Source organism: Heloderma suspectum, chromosome 3 (assembly GCF_057233095.1).
Source record: "Heloderma suspectum isolate Gila_16-S chromosome 3, 16-S_ref, whole genome shotgun sequence".
In the NCBI taxonomy this organism is placed as follows: domain Eukaryota; kingdom Metazoa; phylum Chordata; class Lepidosauria; order Squamata; family Helodermatidae; genus Heloderma; species Heloderma suspectum.
Genome location: NC_139460.1, coordinates 317,525,837 through 317,544,703, shown reverse-complemented (window position 1 = coordinate 317,544,703; position 18,867 = coordinate 317,525,837). Strand labels below are relative to the sequence as shown.

Sequence of the window (18,867 nt, the reverse complement as noted above, 5' to 3'; positions counted from 1 at the left end):
CCAAAATATTTGTTGGCTTAGACCTGCCTTCCCTAGTCTGGTGTATTTTGGACTTCAACTCTCATCACCCCCCACAGTGTGGCCAATGATCAGGAATGCTGGGAGTTGTAGTCCAAAACATCTGGAGGGCACCAGGTTGGGGAAGGCTGGCTTAGACTGACACCTGAAACATCTTACTGCCACAGCTTGGAGGTAACTAAATCTAGGTGGGGCTGTGAAATAGGGACATTGGAACATCGAAAGCTGCCTTATATTAAGTCAGACCCTCAGTCCATCTAGCCTGGTATTGTCGACACTGACCGTCAGCAGCTCTCCAGGGTTTCAGGCAGGATTCTTTCCTACCCAACCTGGAGATGCCAGGTGTTGAACCTGGGACGTTCTGCATGCAAAGCAGCTGCTCTATCACTGTACTATGGCCCCACCCAAATAAATCTCTTTGGCATTTTCTGCATTACATTAACAACCTTATTTATTTATTTCTATACCGCCCAATAGCCGAAGCTGTCTGGGCGGTTCACAAAAATTAAAACCAAACAACACACAATAAAACAATTTAAAATATATAGAACATTAAAACCACAACATAACAATACAACCACATATAACAATACAATCAGATGCTCGACATTTACCTTTATGACCCCTATAACCTGGCTTAATTACCAGGAGACCCCTCACTACCATCTCAGCATTTATTCATATGGCTGCTGCCATGGGAACGCCCCTGTGTCAAAGGGGAATAAAAGATGGCTGTCATTTCTCTGGCAGAGGGGAAATGTTCTGTTTCTCCAGTTTCTCCCAAATGCAAATTTCATAAAATGGTGAAGTACTATTGTGCTATTAAAATCATCCAGATAAAACATAGGATTGCACCAGTAATGTATTAAAACCATCTCACTAAAACATGCAATGACCTATAGAAGCTGAGGCAGGGAAGTCCACATGTCACATCCACTAAAAAAAAGCCCTGCTTCATGCAATTACCTTCCAAGATTAAAAATAATAACACCCAAATCATGGTCCCAGCTGATCACCTCTTCTATATTTGGAGGTTGTAAGGGGGAATATGGCCTCTTTGTGGATCCTTTGATGAGAAATAATGTATGTGCAGAGACTGAATCTTACCACAGTCCAAACAATTATGGGATTTCCCTCCAGTGTGCATTCTCAAGTTCATGGAGGCTTAATGCATCATGAACACTCTTGTTACAGTGTGAGCATTTGTGTGACCTCTCCCCTGTATGGACACTTAGTTGTATCATGAAGTTTGCTATCTAAGTGAATATTTTTCAATGTTATAAGTATTTATACAGAGTCTCCCCTATATAAAGTTCTTTTATCTCTAGCAAGTTCTGAACACCCAACTTAGCTCTACAAAAAGAGCATGCATACAGCATATCCTTCTCTGTAATTTTCTTAACATGATAAAATACATCAAGCTATTAAAAACATCCCACAATTACAATAACCAGCGAACCACAGAAGCTGAGGTAACGCGTTCCACTTACCACATCCACTAAAAAGGCCCTCATGAAATTACCTTTCAAGCAGGGATGACTATCGTGCGGAAATCTGTCCTTTTTTGGGCTCACCGGATTTCCCCAAAGCCCCATGCTCGACTTGCGTTTGTGAGCTAAGCTGGGGACTTTCCCCCCAAATCTGGGAACTTTCGCAGTTTTTTTCCTCCCTCAAAATTGGAATTTACACAAGTTTCGGTGGCAATTTCCATCAGTTCCATGAATTTTGGCCAGTTTGCAGGTAAGCGAGCTGGAGCACTGGGGGCATTGCTGCTGAAAGCTTGGTGCACTTGATCCCTTGAGCACATTCCTCCAGCTTTCCTACATCCAAGATGCAAAAGACTTAAAACCTTAAGAATAGCCCTAGCTGATCACCTACCAATATTGTGAGGACCAAATGAAAAAACATGTGGATCCTTTAATGCAAGGTGTGTGGAGGGGCTAAAAGTTCTACGACACTCCAAGAAGACAGAGTGTTTCTCTGCTCTGTGCATTCTCATGTTCATCAAGACTGGATTCATCATCAAAAAGTGCCCTGCAATGACTGCCAATGCATTAAGGACATGGTTCTGTATTGTAAGTTTTGCTAGGCAAGTGAACATTTTCTCACACACTGAGCATTTATAGGGAGGCCCCTGTGTATGAATTCTTTGATGATTAATAAGATGTGAGCTCAGACCAGATGTTTTTCTGCACACAGAGCATTTCTAAGGTTTCTCTCCTGTGTTAATTCTTTCATGTTTACTAAGGGTTGAGCTGTGCCTAAAGCTCTGTCCACATTCTTCACATTTATAGGGTTTCTCCCCTGTGCAAATTAGTTCATGTCTGGCAAGGGATGAGTTCTGATTGAAGCTCATTCCACATTCCTAACACATCAGATTCTTCCGTTCGTGAATTTTTTCATGTCTGTTAAGATTTGAGCTCTGACTGAAGCTTTTTCCACATTCTTTGCATTTGTAGGATTTCTCCCCAGTATGGCAAACTTGATGTCGTATAAGGCTTGATTTGTGGCTGAAGCACCTTCCACATTCCTTGTACCTATAGGGTTTCTCCCCTGAGTGAATTTGTTGATGCGCTGTAAGGTGTGAGCTTTGACTGAAGCTTTTCACAGATTCTTTGCATTTATAGAGTTTCTCCTCTGTATGGCACCTTTCATGTTTTATAAGGTTTGATCTTTGATTGAAGGTATTTCCACATTTTTTACATTTTTTAGGGTTTCTCACCTGAGTGAATTAGTCGGAGTTCACACCTTACAAGACATCGACTGAAAATAATTGTTTTTATAAAATGTATAAAAAGGAATGTTCTGGCAATGCTGTTAAGAGATCAGTTGCAGTTGTTTTTCTAGTAAAAAGTGATTAAAGGGCATTAAAATTGGTCTCTAATGAATGTCATGTAAAAGCCATATCACCAAGTCAAGTATTAATGTCCATCCTAGTAGCATCCGTCCATTTACAGAATGTGGAAAATCTAAGCTTGTACCAATCGTAAAAGTGTTGTAGTGTTCATCTGCTCGTTTTTTTTTTCCTCCTCCTCCTCCTTCTTCTTCTTCTTCTTCTTCTTCTAGGAAGGTAGTGAGCAGATTGGTCTTCCAGTGCCAAAATACTTATCTGGAGTGAGTTCAACTGGAGGTCAGGGTGGGGCTGTGGCCCCCATGACAGGGACAATAGAAAAGGTAATTCTGGGAATCAGGGTGTGAGAGTGACAAAAGCATTTTATACATTGCACGGTAGGTATTATTCCTGTTTTTCCATTTTCTTTTGTACCAAAGGTGATACCTCAAGGCCAATTTACAAGGAGTGTTAACACATGGCATTTACTTCAGGTTACTTAAGAACTGTCCTTTCATTACTTTAGAATGTGATTCCCCTCAGTAGATTGTTGCTAGCCACTGCTTAGAGCACTGATTTCCTCATCTACTGAAAAACCTCAATGCATTGCAGGAGATTCTGGGGCCCGTTCGGAATATGGCCTTCCCCAATCCAGCGCTCTCAAGATGTGTTGGACTACAACTCCCATCATCCCCAGCCAGCATGGCTAACAACTATGCTGGCTGGGGATAAACAGACTTGTAGTCCAACACATCTGGAGGGCGCCAGGTCAGAGAAAACTGATGTACTCATTTCATGCTGGGCACCAAGTAGGCCTCATCTCTGTGTAAACTGTCTCCCGTGGTTGTATATTGCAGACAAAGACTGGCAAGGGAAGACAAGCTTTGTTTCAGGGAAACTTGCCCATCTTTATGGATCTTCTCACTGAGGAACCTAATTAGCTTCAAAGGAATGTCAAGGTTCTCCTTCTTGCCTGACCTGCTCCTCTGTTTCCATCTAACCCTAATCTCATTGTCCTCACAACTAGTTTGTCAGTCCCCACCACCTACTGTAATCCCGCTGCCCACCCATCATGCTTAAAACACCAAGAACACACAACACAAAGAAATGGAGAATGCCTATGAGGTTAGGATGAGCCCTTATTTTATGTGGTGAAAAGACCCCCTCCCCCCAACGGGACAGTATTCCTCCAACCCACAGCAGCCTGAACTGGCACAGTTGAGAAAAGTTTTACCATTTGATTATGCTGATGGTGCAACTGACTTAGTCTTCTGTTCAACACTTTAATACACATGATGATGCTTAAGAAATATCAAGTATTTGTTGTTGTTGTTCAGTCGTTCAGTCATGTCCGACTCTTCGTGACCCCATGGACCATAGCACGCCAGGCCTTCCTGTCCTGCGCTCTCTCCCGGAGTGTGCTGAAGTTCATATTCATTGCATCCGTGATGCTACCTAGCCATCTCATCCTCTTTCATCCCCTTCTCCTTTTGCCTACAATCTTTCCCAGCATCAGGGTCTTTTCCAGAGAGTTTTCTCTTCGCATTAGGTGGCCAAAATATTGGAGCTTCAGCTTCAGTATCTGTCCTTCCAATGGGCACTCGGGGTTGATTTCCTTTAGGATGGACTGATTTGACCTCCTTGCAGTCCAGGGGACTTGTAAGAGTCTTCTCCAGCACCACAGTTCGAAAGCATCAATTCTTCGGCGCTCAGCCTTCCTTATAGTCCAGCTCTCACAGCCATACACTACTACTGGGAAAACCATAGCTTTGATTAGACGGACCTTTGTCGGCAAGGTGATGTCTCTGCTTCTTACTATGCTGTCTAGGTTTGCCATAGCTTTCCTCCCAAGGAGCAAGCATCTTTTAATTTCATGGCTACAGTCACCGTCTGCGGTGATCTTGGAGCCCAAGAAAGTAAAATCTGTCACTGCTTCCATTTCTTCCCCTTCTATATGCCAGGAAGTGATGGGGCCAGATGCCATGATCTTCGTTTTGTTAATGTTGAGTTTCAAACCAGCTTTTGCACTCTCCTCTTTCATCCTCAACAAGAGGCTCTTTAGATCCTCTTCGCTTTCTGCCATTAGGGTGGTATCGTCTGCATATCGGAGGTTGTTGATAATTCTCCCAGCAATCTTAATTCCAACCTGTGATTCATCCAACCCGGTGTTTTTCATGATGTACTCTGCATATAAGTTAAATAAGCAGGGTGACAATATGCAGCCTTGTCGTACTCCTTTCCCAATTTTGAACCACTCGGTTGTTCCATGTCTGGTTCTTACTGTTGCTTCTTGACCCTCGTACAGGTTTCTCAGGAGACAGGTAAGGTGGTCTGGTACTCCCATCTCTTTAAGAATTTGCCACAGTTTGTTGTGATCCACACAATTTTCTTGAAGAGATCTCTAGTCTTTCCCATTCTGTTGTTTTCCTCGATTTCTTTGCATTGTTCATTTAAGAAGGCCTTCTTGTCTCTCCTTGCTATTCTCTGGAACTCTGCATTCAGTTGGATATATCTTCCCCTTTCTCCCTTGCTTTTCGCTTCCCTTCTTTCTTCAGCTACTTGTAAAGCCTCATCAGACAGCCACTTGGCTTTCTTGCATTTCTTTTTCTTTGGGATGGATTTCGTAGCTGCCTCCTGAACAATGTTATGGACCTCCGTCCATAGTTCCTCAGGCACTCTGTCTATCAGGTCTAATCCCTGAAATCTATTCCTCACCTCCACTGTATATTCATAAGGGATATGATTTAGGTCATACCTGAATGGTTTAGTGGTTTTCCCTACGTTCTTCAATTTAAGCTGAAATTTTGCAAGAAGCAGCTCATGATCTGAGCCACAGTCAGCTCCAGGTCTTGTTTTTACTGACTGTATAGAGCTTCTCCATCTTTGACTGCAAAGGACATAATCAATCTGATTTCGATATTGACCATCTGGTGATGTCCATGTGTAGAGTCGCCTCTTGTGCTGTTGGAAAAGAGTGTTTGCTATGATCAGCGTGTTCTCCTGGCAAAACTCTGTTAGCTTTTGTCCTGCTTCATTTTGTGCACCAAGGCCATGCCTGCCTGTTATCCCAGTGATTTCTTGACTTACTACTTAAGCATTCCAATCCCCTAGGATGAAGAGGACATCTTTTTTTGGTGTTAGTTCTAGAAGGTGTTGTAGGTCTTCGTAGAACCCATCAACCTCAGCTTCTTCGGCCTCAGTGGTTGGGGCATAGACTTGAATTACTGTGATGTTGAATGGTTTGCCTTGGATTCGTACTGAGATCATTCTATCGTTTTTAAGATTGTACCCCAGTACTGCTTTTCCCACCCTTTTGTTGACTATGAGTGCTACTCCATTTCTTCTAAGGGATTCTTGCCCACAGTAGTAGATATGATGGTCACCTGAATTAAATTCGCCCATGCCTGTCCATTTTAGTTCGCTGATTCCCAAGATGTCGATGTTCAATCTTGCCATCTCATGTTTGACCACCTCCAGCTTACCTTGATTCATTGATCTGACATTCCAGGTTCCTAAACAATATTGTTCTTTACAGCATCGGATTTTCTTTTCACCACCAGACACATCCACAGCTGAGTGTCCTTTCGGCTTTGGCCCAGCCACTTCACTCTTTCTGGCGCTACTTGGAAATACCCTCTGCTCTTCCCCAGTAGTATATTGGACACCTTCTGACCTGAGGGGCTCATCTTCCGGCGTCATATCTTTTAGCCTTGTGATACGTTCCATGGGGTTTTCTTGGCAAGGATACTGGAGTGGGTTGCCATTTTCTTCTCCAGTGGACCACATTTTGTCAGAACTCTCTGCCATGACCTGTCCGTCTTGGGTAGCCCTGCACGGCATAGTTTATGGCTTCACTGAGTTACGCAAGCCCCTTCGCCACAACAAGGCAGTGATCCATGAAGGGGATCAAGTATTTGTGTTGTTCAGTCGTTCAGTCGTGTCCGACTCTTCGTGACCCCATGGACCATAGCACGCCAGGCCTTCCTGTCCTGCGCTCTCTCCCGGAGCGTGCTCAAGTTCATATTCATTGCATCCGTGATGCTATCTATCCATCTCATCCTCTGCCGTCCCCTTCTCCTTTGGCCTTCAGTCTTTCCCAGCATCAGGGTCTTTTCCAGGGAGTTTTCTCTTCGCATTAGGTGGCCAAAATATTGGAGCTTCAGCTTCATTATCTGTCCTTCCAATGAGCACTCAGGGTTGATTTCCTTTAGGATGGACTGATTTGACCTCCTTGCAGTCCAGGGCACTCGTAAGAGTCTTCTCCAGCACCACAGTTCGAAAGCATCAATTCTTCGGCGCTCAGCCTTCCTTATAGTCCAGCTCTCACAGCCATACATTACTACTGGGAAAACCATAGCTTTGATTAGACAGACCTTTGTCGGCAAGGTGATGTCTCTGCTTCTTACTATGCTGTCTAGGTTTGCCATAGCTTTCCTCCCAAGGAGCAAGCGTCTTTTAATTTCATGGCTACAGTCACCGTCTGCGGTGATCTTGGAACCCAAGAAAGTAAAATCTGTCACTGCTTCCATTTCTTCCCCTTCTATATGCCAGGAAGTGATGGGGCCAGATGCCATGATCTTAGTTTTTTTAATGTTGAGTTTCAAACCAGCTTTTGCACTCTCCTCTTTCACCCTCAACAAGAGGCTCTTGAGATCCTCTTCGCTTTCTGCCATTAGGGTGGTATCGTCTGCATATCGGAGGTTGTTGATAATTCTCCCAGCAATCTTAATTCCGACCTCTGATTCCTCCAACCCGGCATTTCTCATGATGTACTTTGCATATAAGTTAAATAAGCAGGGTGACAATATGCAGCCTTGTCGTACTCCTTTCCCAATTTTGAACCAATCGGTTGTTCCATGTCTGGTTCTGACTGTTGCTTCTTGACCCTCGTACAGGTTTCTCAGGAGACAGGTAAGGTGGTCTGGTACTCCCATCACTTTCAGAATTTGCCACAGTTTGTTGTGATCCACGCAATCAAAGGCTTTAGCGTAGTCAATGTAGCAGAAATAGACGTTTTTCTGGAATTCTCTTGCTTTCTCCATGATGCAGCGAATGTTGGCGATTTGATCTCTAGTTCCTCTGCCTCTTCGAAACCCAGCTTGTACTTCCGGTAGTTCTCGGTTCGCATACTGCTGAAGCCTAGCTTGTAGGATTTTGAGCATCACCTTGCTGGCATGTGAAATGAGCGCAATTGTGTGGTAGTTTGAACACTCTTTGGCGTTGCCCTTCTTTGGAATTGGAATGTAAACTGACCTTTTCCAGTCTTGTGGCCACTGTTGAGTGTTCCAGATTTGTTGGCATATTGAATGCAGCACTTTTAACAGCATCATCTTTTAGGATTTTAAATAGCTCGGCTGGAATACTGTCATCTCCGCTAGCTTTGTTGTTACTAATGCTTCCTAAGGCCCACTTGACTTCACTCTCTAGGATGTCCGGCTCAAGTTCAGTGACCGCACTATCATGGCTATCAGGGACATTAAGATCTTTCCTGTATAGTTCTTCTGTGTATTCTTGCTACCTCTTCTTAATCTCATCTGCTTCTGTTAGGTCCCTGCCTTCTTTGTCCTTTATCATGCCCGTCTTTGCACAAAACGTTCCCTTGAGATCTCCAATTTTCTTGAATTTTACCTCTCAGTACAAGTATTTGTACTGAGAGGTAAACATAGTAGGTGACTTCTGGTACGGCAAATAAGGGGAAAAGTATAATGTGTGCTCAAGCTGTTAGGGCCCCTTCACACATGATGTGCTGCAAATGTGTATTTTCAATTGTGTGTACATGTAGCAAGCAGCTGTGGCCAAGCCTTTCTGTCTGGAACATATGCCTTTGTAACACACATGGTGATAATTTGCATGTGCAAATTATATTTTTAGGTTTACATTTTTATAGGCACAACTTAAATCTTATCCTGCTGGAGAAACTAGCTCCAAAGGCAAACTCTGTAACTGTTTCCATTCTTCATCTTCACACAAGGACTCTTCTGTCCTTCTTTTTGCTATCTGTTAGCATGTAGGAAACCCTAGCCTAGTGATGTTTGTACAGTAGGAATGTAATACTTGGCTTCAAGTTCTCACTTGTGTTTCAATTTGTTAGGTGTTTGTGAAAGCAGGGGATAAAGTCCAGGTTGGAGACCCACTCATGGTTATGATAGCCATGAAAATGGAGGTGAGTATTTTTATAACATTTTAATTGTAGAGAAGATAAAAACATAGTGCTCCTGTTGGGATTTGGGTCTAGTTTATTAACACATTTTATAAAGTGTGCCTTAAATGTTGTGGAAATAATATGTTAACTGACTAGATGTTTGAGGATTGTGCTGTTTTTATTGGCATAGGTGATTTCTATCTGTAACACACTGTTCTAATGTTTCACAGGAGTAAATATTCCATTCCCTTTACATGCAAGATGATCCTTTATAATTTAGAGCAGCCTTCCCCAATGTGGTGCCCTCCAGATATTTTGGACTTCAACTCTCATCAGCCCCAACCAGCATGGCCAGTGGTCCGGAATGCTGGGAGTTGTATTCCAAAACATCTGGAGGGCACCAGGTTGGGGAAGGCTGATCCAGAGCAATTATTTTTCCCACACTGCCATTTTATAATGTATAATTTTCTAATTTATAATTGTGTAAAGATGTTGCTTAGTTCTTTAGTAATAACCTCAGATACACTGGCTCACCTTGGTGTAATGAATGCTGAATTACATCTTGCACATTTAACTGTTGTTAGGCAGGGTGTAAATGGAGTAGTATTGTAATACTGTATTAATCTAATGGAATGGCTGTTGTTCAGTCGTTAAGTCGTGTCCGACTCTTCGTGACCCCATGGACCATAGCACGCCAGGCCTTCCTGTCCTCCGCTCTCTCCCGGAGTGTGTTCAAGTTCATATTCATTGCATTGGTGATGCTGTCTAGCAATCTCATCCTCTGTTGTCCCCTTCTCCTTTTGCCTTCAATCTTTCCCAGCATCAGGGTCTTTTCCAGTGAGTTTTCATTTCTCCCAGTGAATGATATTCTGTGCTAGCTTTTGATCCACCTGTTCAATAGATTATGATTTTGCAAGTGTAAACCTGTGAGTTTATAAGCCAGCAATCAACACTTTAATGGCACTGCTCTGTTGTGGAGGAGGAGGAATTTTAATGGCATCTGGGTCCACTTCCTCTCTAGCAGATGATGGAGGTTGATGGCAGGAGGCACCAGAGCACCATTTTCTACAGTATAACAGATACTCAGCATTGTTGCAGAAAATGTTCCTTCCCGCTCTGTCCTGTCCCACCCTGCAGATAATTGTTTCTGTGGTAGTGTTGCCTAGAAGCAGATATATCTCATCTCCTGGGGTGGAAGAGAGGAAGACTGTAGTGAGTTTGGGCATCACCCCCCCTTACAGATAACATCATGTGTGTTAGGTTGGGTTTCAAGGGGTATCAGGATGTCTCCTTGTATCCTACCTGCATGAAGCAAGCCAGTAATCTCATTAACAGCTTTCCCCAACCACACTACATGCATTCTTGAACTTGGACATTTTAGAGATATGTTTTTATTTAATTAAAACCATTGTTTAGAAAATCTTAATGCTCTCATTTGAGCCCCCCAGCCACTGGTTTAGGATGTAGCTGGACTCCTATTGTATCCATGCAGGAATTCTGAATTAGTGTTGTTGTTGTTGTTCAGTCGTGTCCAACTCTTCATGACCCCATGGACCATAGCACGCCAGGCCTTCCTGTCCTGTGCTCTCTCCCGGAGTGTGCTCAAGTCCATATTCATTGCATCGGTGATGCTATCTAGCCGTCTCATCCTCTGCTGTCTCCTTCTCCTTTTGCCTTCAATCTTTCCCAGCATCAGGGTCTTTTCCAGTGACTTTTCTCTTCGCATTAGGTGGCCAAAATATTTGAGCTTCAGTTTCAGTATCTGTCCTTCCAATGAGCACTCAGGGTTGATTTCCTTTAGGATTGACTGATTTGACCTCCTTGCAGTCCAGGGGACTCGTAAGAGTCTTCTCCAGCACCACAGTTCGAAGGCATCAGTTCTTCAGCACTCAACCTTCCTTATAGTCCAGCTCTCACAGCCATATATTGCTGCTGGGAAAACCATAGCTTTGATTAGACGGACCTTTGTCGGCAAGGTGATGTCTCTGCTTCTTACTATGCTGTCTAGGTTTGCCATAGCTTTCCTCCTAAGGAGCAAGCGTCTTTTTATTTCATGGCTACAGTCACCATCTGCGGTGATCTTGGAGCCCAAAAAAATAAAATCTGTCACTGCTTCCAGTTCTTCCCCTTCTATATGCCAGGAAGGGATGGGGCCAGATGCCATGATCTTCGTTTTTTTAATGTTGAGTTTCAAACCAGCTTTTGCACTCTCCACTTTCATCCTCAACAAGAGGCTCTTTAGATCCTCTTCGCTTTCTGCCATTAGGGTGGTATCGTCTGTGTATCTGAGGTTGTTGATAATTCTCCCGGCAATCTTAATTCCGACCTGTGATTCATCCAACCCGGCATTTCTCATGATGTACTCTGCATATCAGTTAAATAAGCAGGGTGACAATATGCAGCCTTGTTGTACTCCTTTCCCAATTTTGAACCAATCGTTTGTTCCATGTCTGGTTCTTACTGTTGCTTCTTGACCCTCGTACAGGTTTCTCAGGAGACAGGTAAGGTGGTCTGGTACTCCCATCACTTTCAGAATTTGCCACGGTTTGTTGTGATCCACACAATCAAAGGCTTTAGCATAGTCAATGAAGGAGAAATAGACGTTTTTCTGGAATTCTCTTGCTTTCTCCATGATCCAGCGAATGTTGGCGATTTGATCTCTAGTTCCTTTGCCTCTTTGAAACCCAGCTTGTACTTCCGGTAGTTCTTGTTCACATACTGCTGAAGCTTAGCTTGTAGGATTTGGAGCATCACCTTGCTGGCATGTGAAATGAGCGCAATTGTACGGTAGTTTGAACACACTTTGGCATTGCCCTTCTTTGGAATTGGCATGTAAACTGACCTTTTCCAGTCTTGTGGCCATTGTTGAGTGTTCCAAATTTGTTGGCATATTGAGTGTAGCACTTTAACAGCATCATCTTTTAGGATCTTAAATAGCTCAGCTGGAATACTGTCATCTCCGCTAGCTTTGTTGTTACTAATGCTTCCTAAGGCCCACTTGACTTCACTCTCTAGGATGTCCGGCTCAAGTTCAGTGACCGCACTATCATGGCTATCAGGGACATTCAGATCTTTCCTGTATAGTTCTTCTGTGTATTCTTGCCACCTCTTCTTAATCTCATCTGCTTCCCTGCCTTCTTTGTCCTTTATCATGCCTGTCTTTGCACAAAACGTTCTACTTATTTAAACCAGTTGACCTGATATACAGATTTGTACAACTGACCGCACTAGGCTGAAGCTATGCAAATGGAGAAACTGTGATTGGTTTGGTGTATATATGTGCTCCTTTCTCTGCAGCATACCATACGGGCTCCAAAGGCAGGAACAATAAAGAAGGTTCTTTTCCAGGAAGGATCTCAGGCCAACAGACATGCTCCACTAGTTGAATTAGTGGAGGAAGACTCTGAATCAAAATAATCCCCAGTGAATGGAGGTGATGCATTTTGATTCTTGCTTGATTCTTTTTTTATTCCTCAAGAAAGCATCCTTGTATTTTATGCATTGAACTGATTACTAATAAACTGTTTTATTTCCTGTGTTCTTTGCATATGCTCCTGTTATAACTTTAGGCAACTGCCTCCAAATTCTGGGGTTTGCTGCACTAGAATGAAAGATATGAACTCCAAGGGCTGGCTCACACATGCATGGACATCATTTGATCTCTCATTGCTTGATTTCTCAACAGTTGATGACTCTCAGCTGAAAGTAAAAACTGTATCCATTGAAAGTGTTGTATTTTGAGTTGACATTGGGTTAAGTAAAAGTTCTGACTGTTGTAGTAAGGCTGTGAGGGTTCACTCACACATGCAATTTATCACTGGATGCTTCAGTCAGTGTGTGGTGAACATGCATGTGAGTACTGGCCCTAAGATGATCCTGGGAATCTAAAGAACATCAAATGGCTTGCTGAAGAACTGGACCTGGTGGTCATATTTCCACTCAGCCATGAATTGAATGTAGTGCTTCTGGACAAGGTGAGCTCCCAACTCCCTGTTGGCAAAATCGGCAGAAGAATGGCTTGTCACGCAGGATGGCCATTGAGGATGATGAGGTAGGGGCTGTAAAGAACATTGCACAGTAGGGACAGGAAGCAGTCACAGGTAATGCAGATTGCCAGAGTCAAGTTCTCTTAAAGTGATTCATGATGATTATTTGCCCACCTGAGCAATAATATCTGTGAACACAGAACCCTGTTCCTTGTAATCTACACTGAGATCTTTTGTGTGCCTGTAAAGTGGCTGTTATGATACTTAATTGCCTCAAAGGCCAGGTAGAATTACCTTAATTATTTCAAAGTATTTTGAGAGGTGTTGATAGCAATGGGAAGTTGTAGCACATGGGTTGCTTATTGCTGGGCTAATCGGAAAAAATGAAAATTTCTAATACAGGAAGATCTCCACCTTTATATAAAATGCTAACAAGCTAATGTACTGTAATAATGGCAACATTGAAATTCAGCATCTATCTTCATCTTGATCCAGCAAAGGTTTGTGAGTAGAAGCCGAGTTCTATGTATGTGTCAGGAACTGTGAGCATTAATCAGATGTGCACCTGAATCTGAAAGTAGCATTTCCACACTGTATTATTTTCAATGAGATGACATTCCAATGCATATAACATTGAAAGTAATGCAGTGTGGAAAGATGACTTCTGCATCTGAATGCACATCTATGTTTGTGGTTCCTGATACACGGAGGACTGTTCCTGCATGTGGATCTCCTCCTTTGGGTCAGGTCATTTATATATGATCCATTCACCATACTTTGAATACTCTTACTAGTTCTGAAATCCTTCCACAGATAAGGGGACAACACTGGTCATTCCAGAAAAGGAGAAAAATTGTGCATTCTTTACTTTTCTATATACAAAAAGCAAATGTGGTACCTGCCACATAATGGCTTGCTGATTCTGCAGTACACTGACTTGTTGACAGAGCACTCCAGATACATTGGTCGGAAGAAAGGTTCTTGTTAATAAAAGTGCCCATCTTTATTTTTAAATCCTGTTCAGTCTCTTCACTATTTGCACAGCTGAATGTGGTCCTTCTATGAATTTTAATAACATTTAAATTTAGCTAGCCTAGTCTGAACAGAACTTTTTTGTTTGTTAAAATGTTTCTTTTTGGACAGTTTTGACCAGCTGTTTTGGGAAGTGTGCCATGTTAGTTCCTAAGGGCTCTATGATATGATTCACTTTATAGAGAGCTAAGAGTTGCAGTGATTCTTTTCTTTTTTTAAACTCAGTGTTTAGAAAATGCCATTAAAATTCCCAAGATTCTGGCTCATTAGTATTGTGCATCAGATAAATTATTCTGTATTAGGCCAATGTCAGTATGCATAATGATGCCCACTACAAGATGTAGTGATGACTACCAAGTTGGATGGCTTTAAAAGTGGGTTAGACAAATTCATGGAGGAAATGCTATCAATGGCTACTAGTCCTGATGGCTGTATGCTGCCTCCAGTATCAGAGCCAGTATGCCTATTTACACTAGTTGCTGGGGCACATGGGCAGAAGGGTGCTGTTGCACTCATGTCCTGTTTGTGGGTTTCCTGTGGGCAGCTGGTTGGCCACAGTGTGAACAGAACGCTTGACTAGATGACCCTTGGTCTGATCTAGCATGGCTCTTATGTTCTTTTGATTTCAGAACTAATCATATGGTGTAGCTTTTCTAAGAATGTAGCACTTCAAATTGCAGGTGGGGGGTTTCATGTGCTCCGAAATTTCAGAAGGCCAGTGGCAATGATATCATTGGCTGGTGTATGTGACCTTTAAATAGGGGCAGCATGGCTTTCCTTTTATCTGGTGAACAGGGCCTCTTTCCCAGGTTGGATGTGTATATGCACACACATTCCCAAGATGGCGGCAGAGTAGAGCCTAAGGATTACACTGTGCACTGCCAGATGAACCACTGTTGTGTCCATGTGGCAGGAGACCCCATTCTCAGTTGGGCACTGTGGTATACAATGTACGTGCCTCTGAAAAAGGCAGGTACTTTTTGGCAGGGATATTCTTGCCTTGGCATCTGGAAGCCTGGTGTTTAAGCTGCACATCCAGGCACGTTCCACTGTTGTTCCTGCCAGTTGTGGGATGAACAAAAGACCAACATATGCAAAACTATATGCTGGCCTAATATAGTCTGGTACTAGGATGGGGAAGGCAGGGAGCCCCAACCCACTTATCATCCCATCTGTCTGACCATTGTGTATTGATTAGCTGTACAGTTTATTCACACATAGCTATAGTCTTCTCCCACTCATTCAGGTTATGACACCCTCCAGATGTTTTGGATTTCAGCTCCCATCAGCCCCAGCCAGCATGACCAATGGTCAGGAATACTGGGAGTTGTAGCCCAAAACAACTGGAGGGTACGAGGCTGGGGAAGGCTAGGTTACATAAACACATATGCTTTAATTATACTGTGTATTTTGATAACTACTTGACACAAAGCCATTATAAAAAAGGACTAATTCACTGTCTAAAAGTCTTGGGTATAATGCAGAATCACTTTGGTATGGGGGTTGGGTATGGCCATGAATTATTTTCAAAACTTTAAACTTTTGTTATTCTTATTGAGCCTTCAGAGATAAGGAGTGGAAACATAAATAAAATAGGACTAGAGAAAGATAGTCCAAGAGGTAGCCCTCAGTATCTCCATGATTAAGGTGGGCATTGAACAAGGTCTCCATGTTCAGCTCATATTGGCATCTTTGCATGCATAATAGTATGCCTGCATTTGCTGGTGGGACGCAATGGTTGAAGCGATAGGCCTGCACGTGGAAAAATTAAATGCAGGTTCAATTGAAATTACTTATCATTCTGCCTAACCTACCTTGCCAGTGGGGGTTGAAGGCTGCTCTGAGCTTCTTGGAGGAAAGGCATGTTGTTGTTGTTGTTCAGTTGTTAAGTCGTGTCCGACTCTTCGTGACCCCATGGACCATAGCACGCCAGGCCTTCCTGTCCTCCGCTCTCTCCCAGAGCGTGCTCAAGTTCATATTCATTGCATCGGTGATGCTATCTAGCCATCTCATCCTCTGCCGTCCCCTTCTCCTTTTGCCTTCAATCCTTCCCAGCATCAGGGTCTTTTCCAGTGAGTAAAGGCATGATACAACTGTAATAAAATATATTATTAAAAACAAAACAAAATCCTACCAACCCTGCCTTGCCCTGTTTTATTAACAGTGGGGTTGTTCACACGTCATGCTAACCCATGGTAGGTGGTTAGCTACTCTGGGTGGGTGGTTATGCAAACAACCTACTGTGCTCCCGTCAGACAATCGGGCAAACAAGCGACACAGAGTAGTTTATTTCACCCCGCCGTCTCTCCTCCTCCTGTAGTCCTCTCAGCCATCCCTCCCTCCCAGCTTCCTTTGTGGTGGGAATAGAAATCGCTTGAGAGCAGAGAGACAGCAGCATTTTTGGCCAATCTTGCTGAGCAGCTCTGTAGGCGATCTCTGTAACCCATGCTGGCAGAACAGACAACATATTAACCCGCTATAGGTAAAATAGCCCTTACTGCAGAGTGTGGGTTCTGAGGGTGGCTTAATCAGGGGAATTAACCCATCATTGGCAGGAACACCCCCTTCCCCCGATACGCTAGCCCATCATGGGCAGCTCAGGTTGCTTATCACCATGGCTTAGTATTACATCTGAACCCAGCCAGTGACTTTGCCTTATGGAACCTGCTCCTAACAAAAGGATGATTAGGTAACAATGCCTTGAAGCAGTCCGGAAGAAATTGTGTCAGGGTAGCAGTGATGGGATGAAACAGAGTGAACACCCTGAACTGTGACCTACAACCCTATAAACCTGAGACGCATGTCATAACTAATTGCTATTTAAAAGCAGTCAGAGAAGAGGAAACAGGAAGAGAAAACTTGCATCAGACTTTCATGCTTTGTGTTTTTAGGTCTGTAACCTTTGATCAATTTAATCAGTTGTCAATTAAAATTTTAATCTTAGATTAAAAATTTGCCCCATGATGAATCAGGGGGCTGGGCTTGAAAGCACACACACAGGGCATTTAGGTAACAGCCCCGTTTGCTCCCCAACAGCTGGTATGCAGTAGCATTCTGCCCTTGAACCTGTTCTTTCTATACAGCCATTATAGCTAATAGCTGTAGATTGGCTTATCCTTTATGAGTTTCTCTCATCTCCTGTTCAAGCCAGTGGCCATCACTGCAACTTGTGGCATCAAATTTCACAAATATGTTCTGTGAAGAAATATTTTCTTTGGCTTGTTTTGAATGTGCTGCTAATCTGTTTCATTGGGTAGCCCTAAGGTCTAGTATTATGAAACAGGGGAAAAACACCTCTGTCCACTTTTTCCACACCATCTGACAGGTTCCTTGGGAGGATAAAGCAGATAAGAGTTTTAACTTTATATGCGGAAGAGTGTTTTAGAAATGACTGATAATAACAGCAACAGGCAGGGTACTGGCAAGAAGACAAAGAAAAACATCAATGAAGTCTAATTAAGCAATAAGTACTAAAGGAATAGGTTTTTGGTTACTGAATCACAGAGCTACCAGAATTCAGAAAGATCCAAGCCAAGATCCTTCAGCCTCCAAATCCCCCATAACTGACACAGTGCAGTTGTGTCACAAGCAGGAAGCTGGGATTTAGCGTCACACTTTTGCTGTCTGAACCTATGCAGTTAGGTGTGCCTAAGCCAGGGGTGAGGCAATTTATGGCCCTCTAGGTGTTTTGGCCTACAGCTCCCATGATACCTCACCATTGGCTAGGGCTGATGGGAGCTGTAGGCTAAAATGCCTGGAGGGCCACAAGTTGCCCACCCCTGGCTTAAACCCACTAAAATCGGTATAGGATTGGGCTGCATGATGCCTCCAGAGTAGAACGTATTTCCCCCTCCCAGTCGTTTTAGGAAGGGGAGAGGCTTCCCCTCAAGCTGCTAACAAGGTCTTGATGGATGGAGAAGAGGGATATATGTTCAATGGGAGGGTGGGTATCTCCATGTCCTGCATGGGCAGGAAGAGGTCTCCTGCCTCTCTTTTCCTGACTTTCGGCAAAGGTATTTTGGGATATATGAAAAAGCATAGACAGCCATGTTGGTCCATGGAGACACCCCCCCCCCCCCCGGCAAACTCTATAGTAGGTTAATGTCTTTATTACGACCAACCAAAATGTTAAAAAGTGGTGTGGAAACTTTCAAAAGCTTGCTCACTATTTGGGGTATTATGGAGGTTTTCAACTTTTCATTACCTGAAACAACTTGAGGAACTGAGAGACCAGGAAAGAGGAATGAATAAAGGGGTCATTTCTCTTGCTCTGGTGCTCCAACATCTCACTCCCATGCCAAGAGAGATGGAAACAAGTGGTGAAGAACAGCTGGATTTGCCAGCAAGTGTTGGGGCTAGAACATCACTGCTAAATCTAAAAGCCAAAAAATCAGGTGCTAAGGATCTTTGTCCAGATAACTGGACTATAGAATATCAGCCCAACATAATGTACATGCATTATTGAAAGATCATCAAATAAGAGAAGACTCTTCCTCACAAGGGGCAAGTAGGCAAAATTAATATGACTACCACACTCACTGAATGCAGAGTGTGATTCTGTTGTTCATCTGATATCCTTCCTTCTCTCTGCCATGACTGAAATGAGTCAGTGTGGGGAAGTCCACTCCACCAAGGATGTCAAAATGTTAATTAATGAAGAGGGAAAGGAAGGTAGGCCCTTTTTCCAATAGTAGCTACTACCCCATAGGGTATTCCTCTCTTCTCTGTACATTTGGGGCTAGGATCTCAGCCCATCAACTTGATAGCCCCAAATCAGAATTAAACTGCTGGGATTGTCATCAAATTGATATCCCACCCCTGGAGTTTGGGAGAGTGGAGATACACAGAGGGTCATCTAA

General features: G+C 43.2%; 1 protein-coding gene across 5 annotated transcripts in view; it reads left to right on the top strand.

The window, feature by feature from the left end:
* MCCC1 (methylcrotonyl-CoA carboxylase subunit 1) overlaps positions 1 to 15,075 on the top strand; it is a 41,711-nt gene extending 26,636 nt beyond the window's left edge. For 2 of the 5 annotated variants that reach the window (XM_084847591.1, XM_084847589.1), the window contains exons 17-20: positions 3,085 to 3,192; positions 8,940 to 9,011; positions 12,288 to 12,423; positions 12,560 to 15,075. In XM_084847591.1, coding sequence (XP_084703717.1) covers positions 3,085 to 3,192; positions 8,940 to 9,011; positions 12,288 to 12,407 — 300 coding nt within the window. In that variant the 3' untranslated portion in view covers positions 12,408 to 12,423; positions 12,560 to 15,075. Of the gene's footprint in view, positions 1 to 3,084; positions 3,193 to 8,939; positions 9,012 to 12,287; positions 12,539 to 12,559 lie in introns of those variants that run through there. The other 3 variants (XM_084847592.1, XM_084847593.1, XR_014789629.1) reach the window with 2 other exon arrangements.
* Positions 15,076 to 18,867: the final 3,792 nt, after the last annotated feature.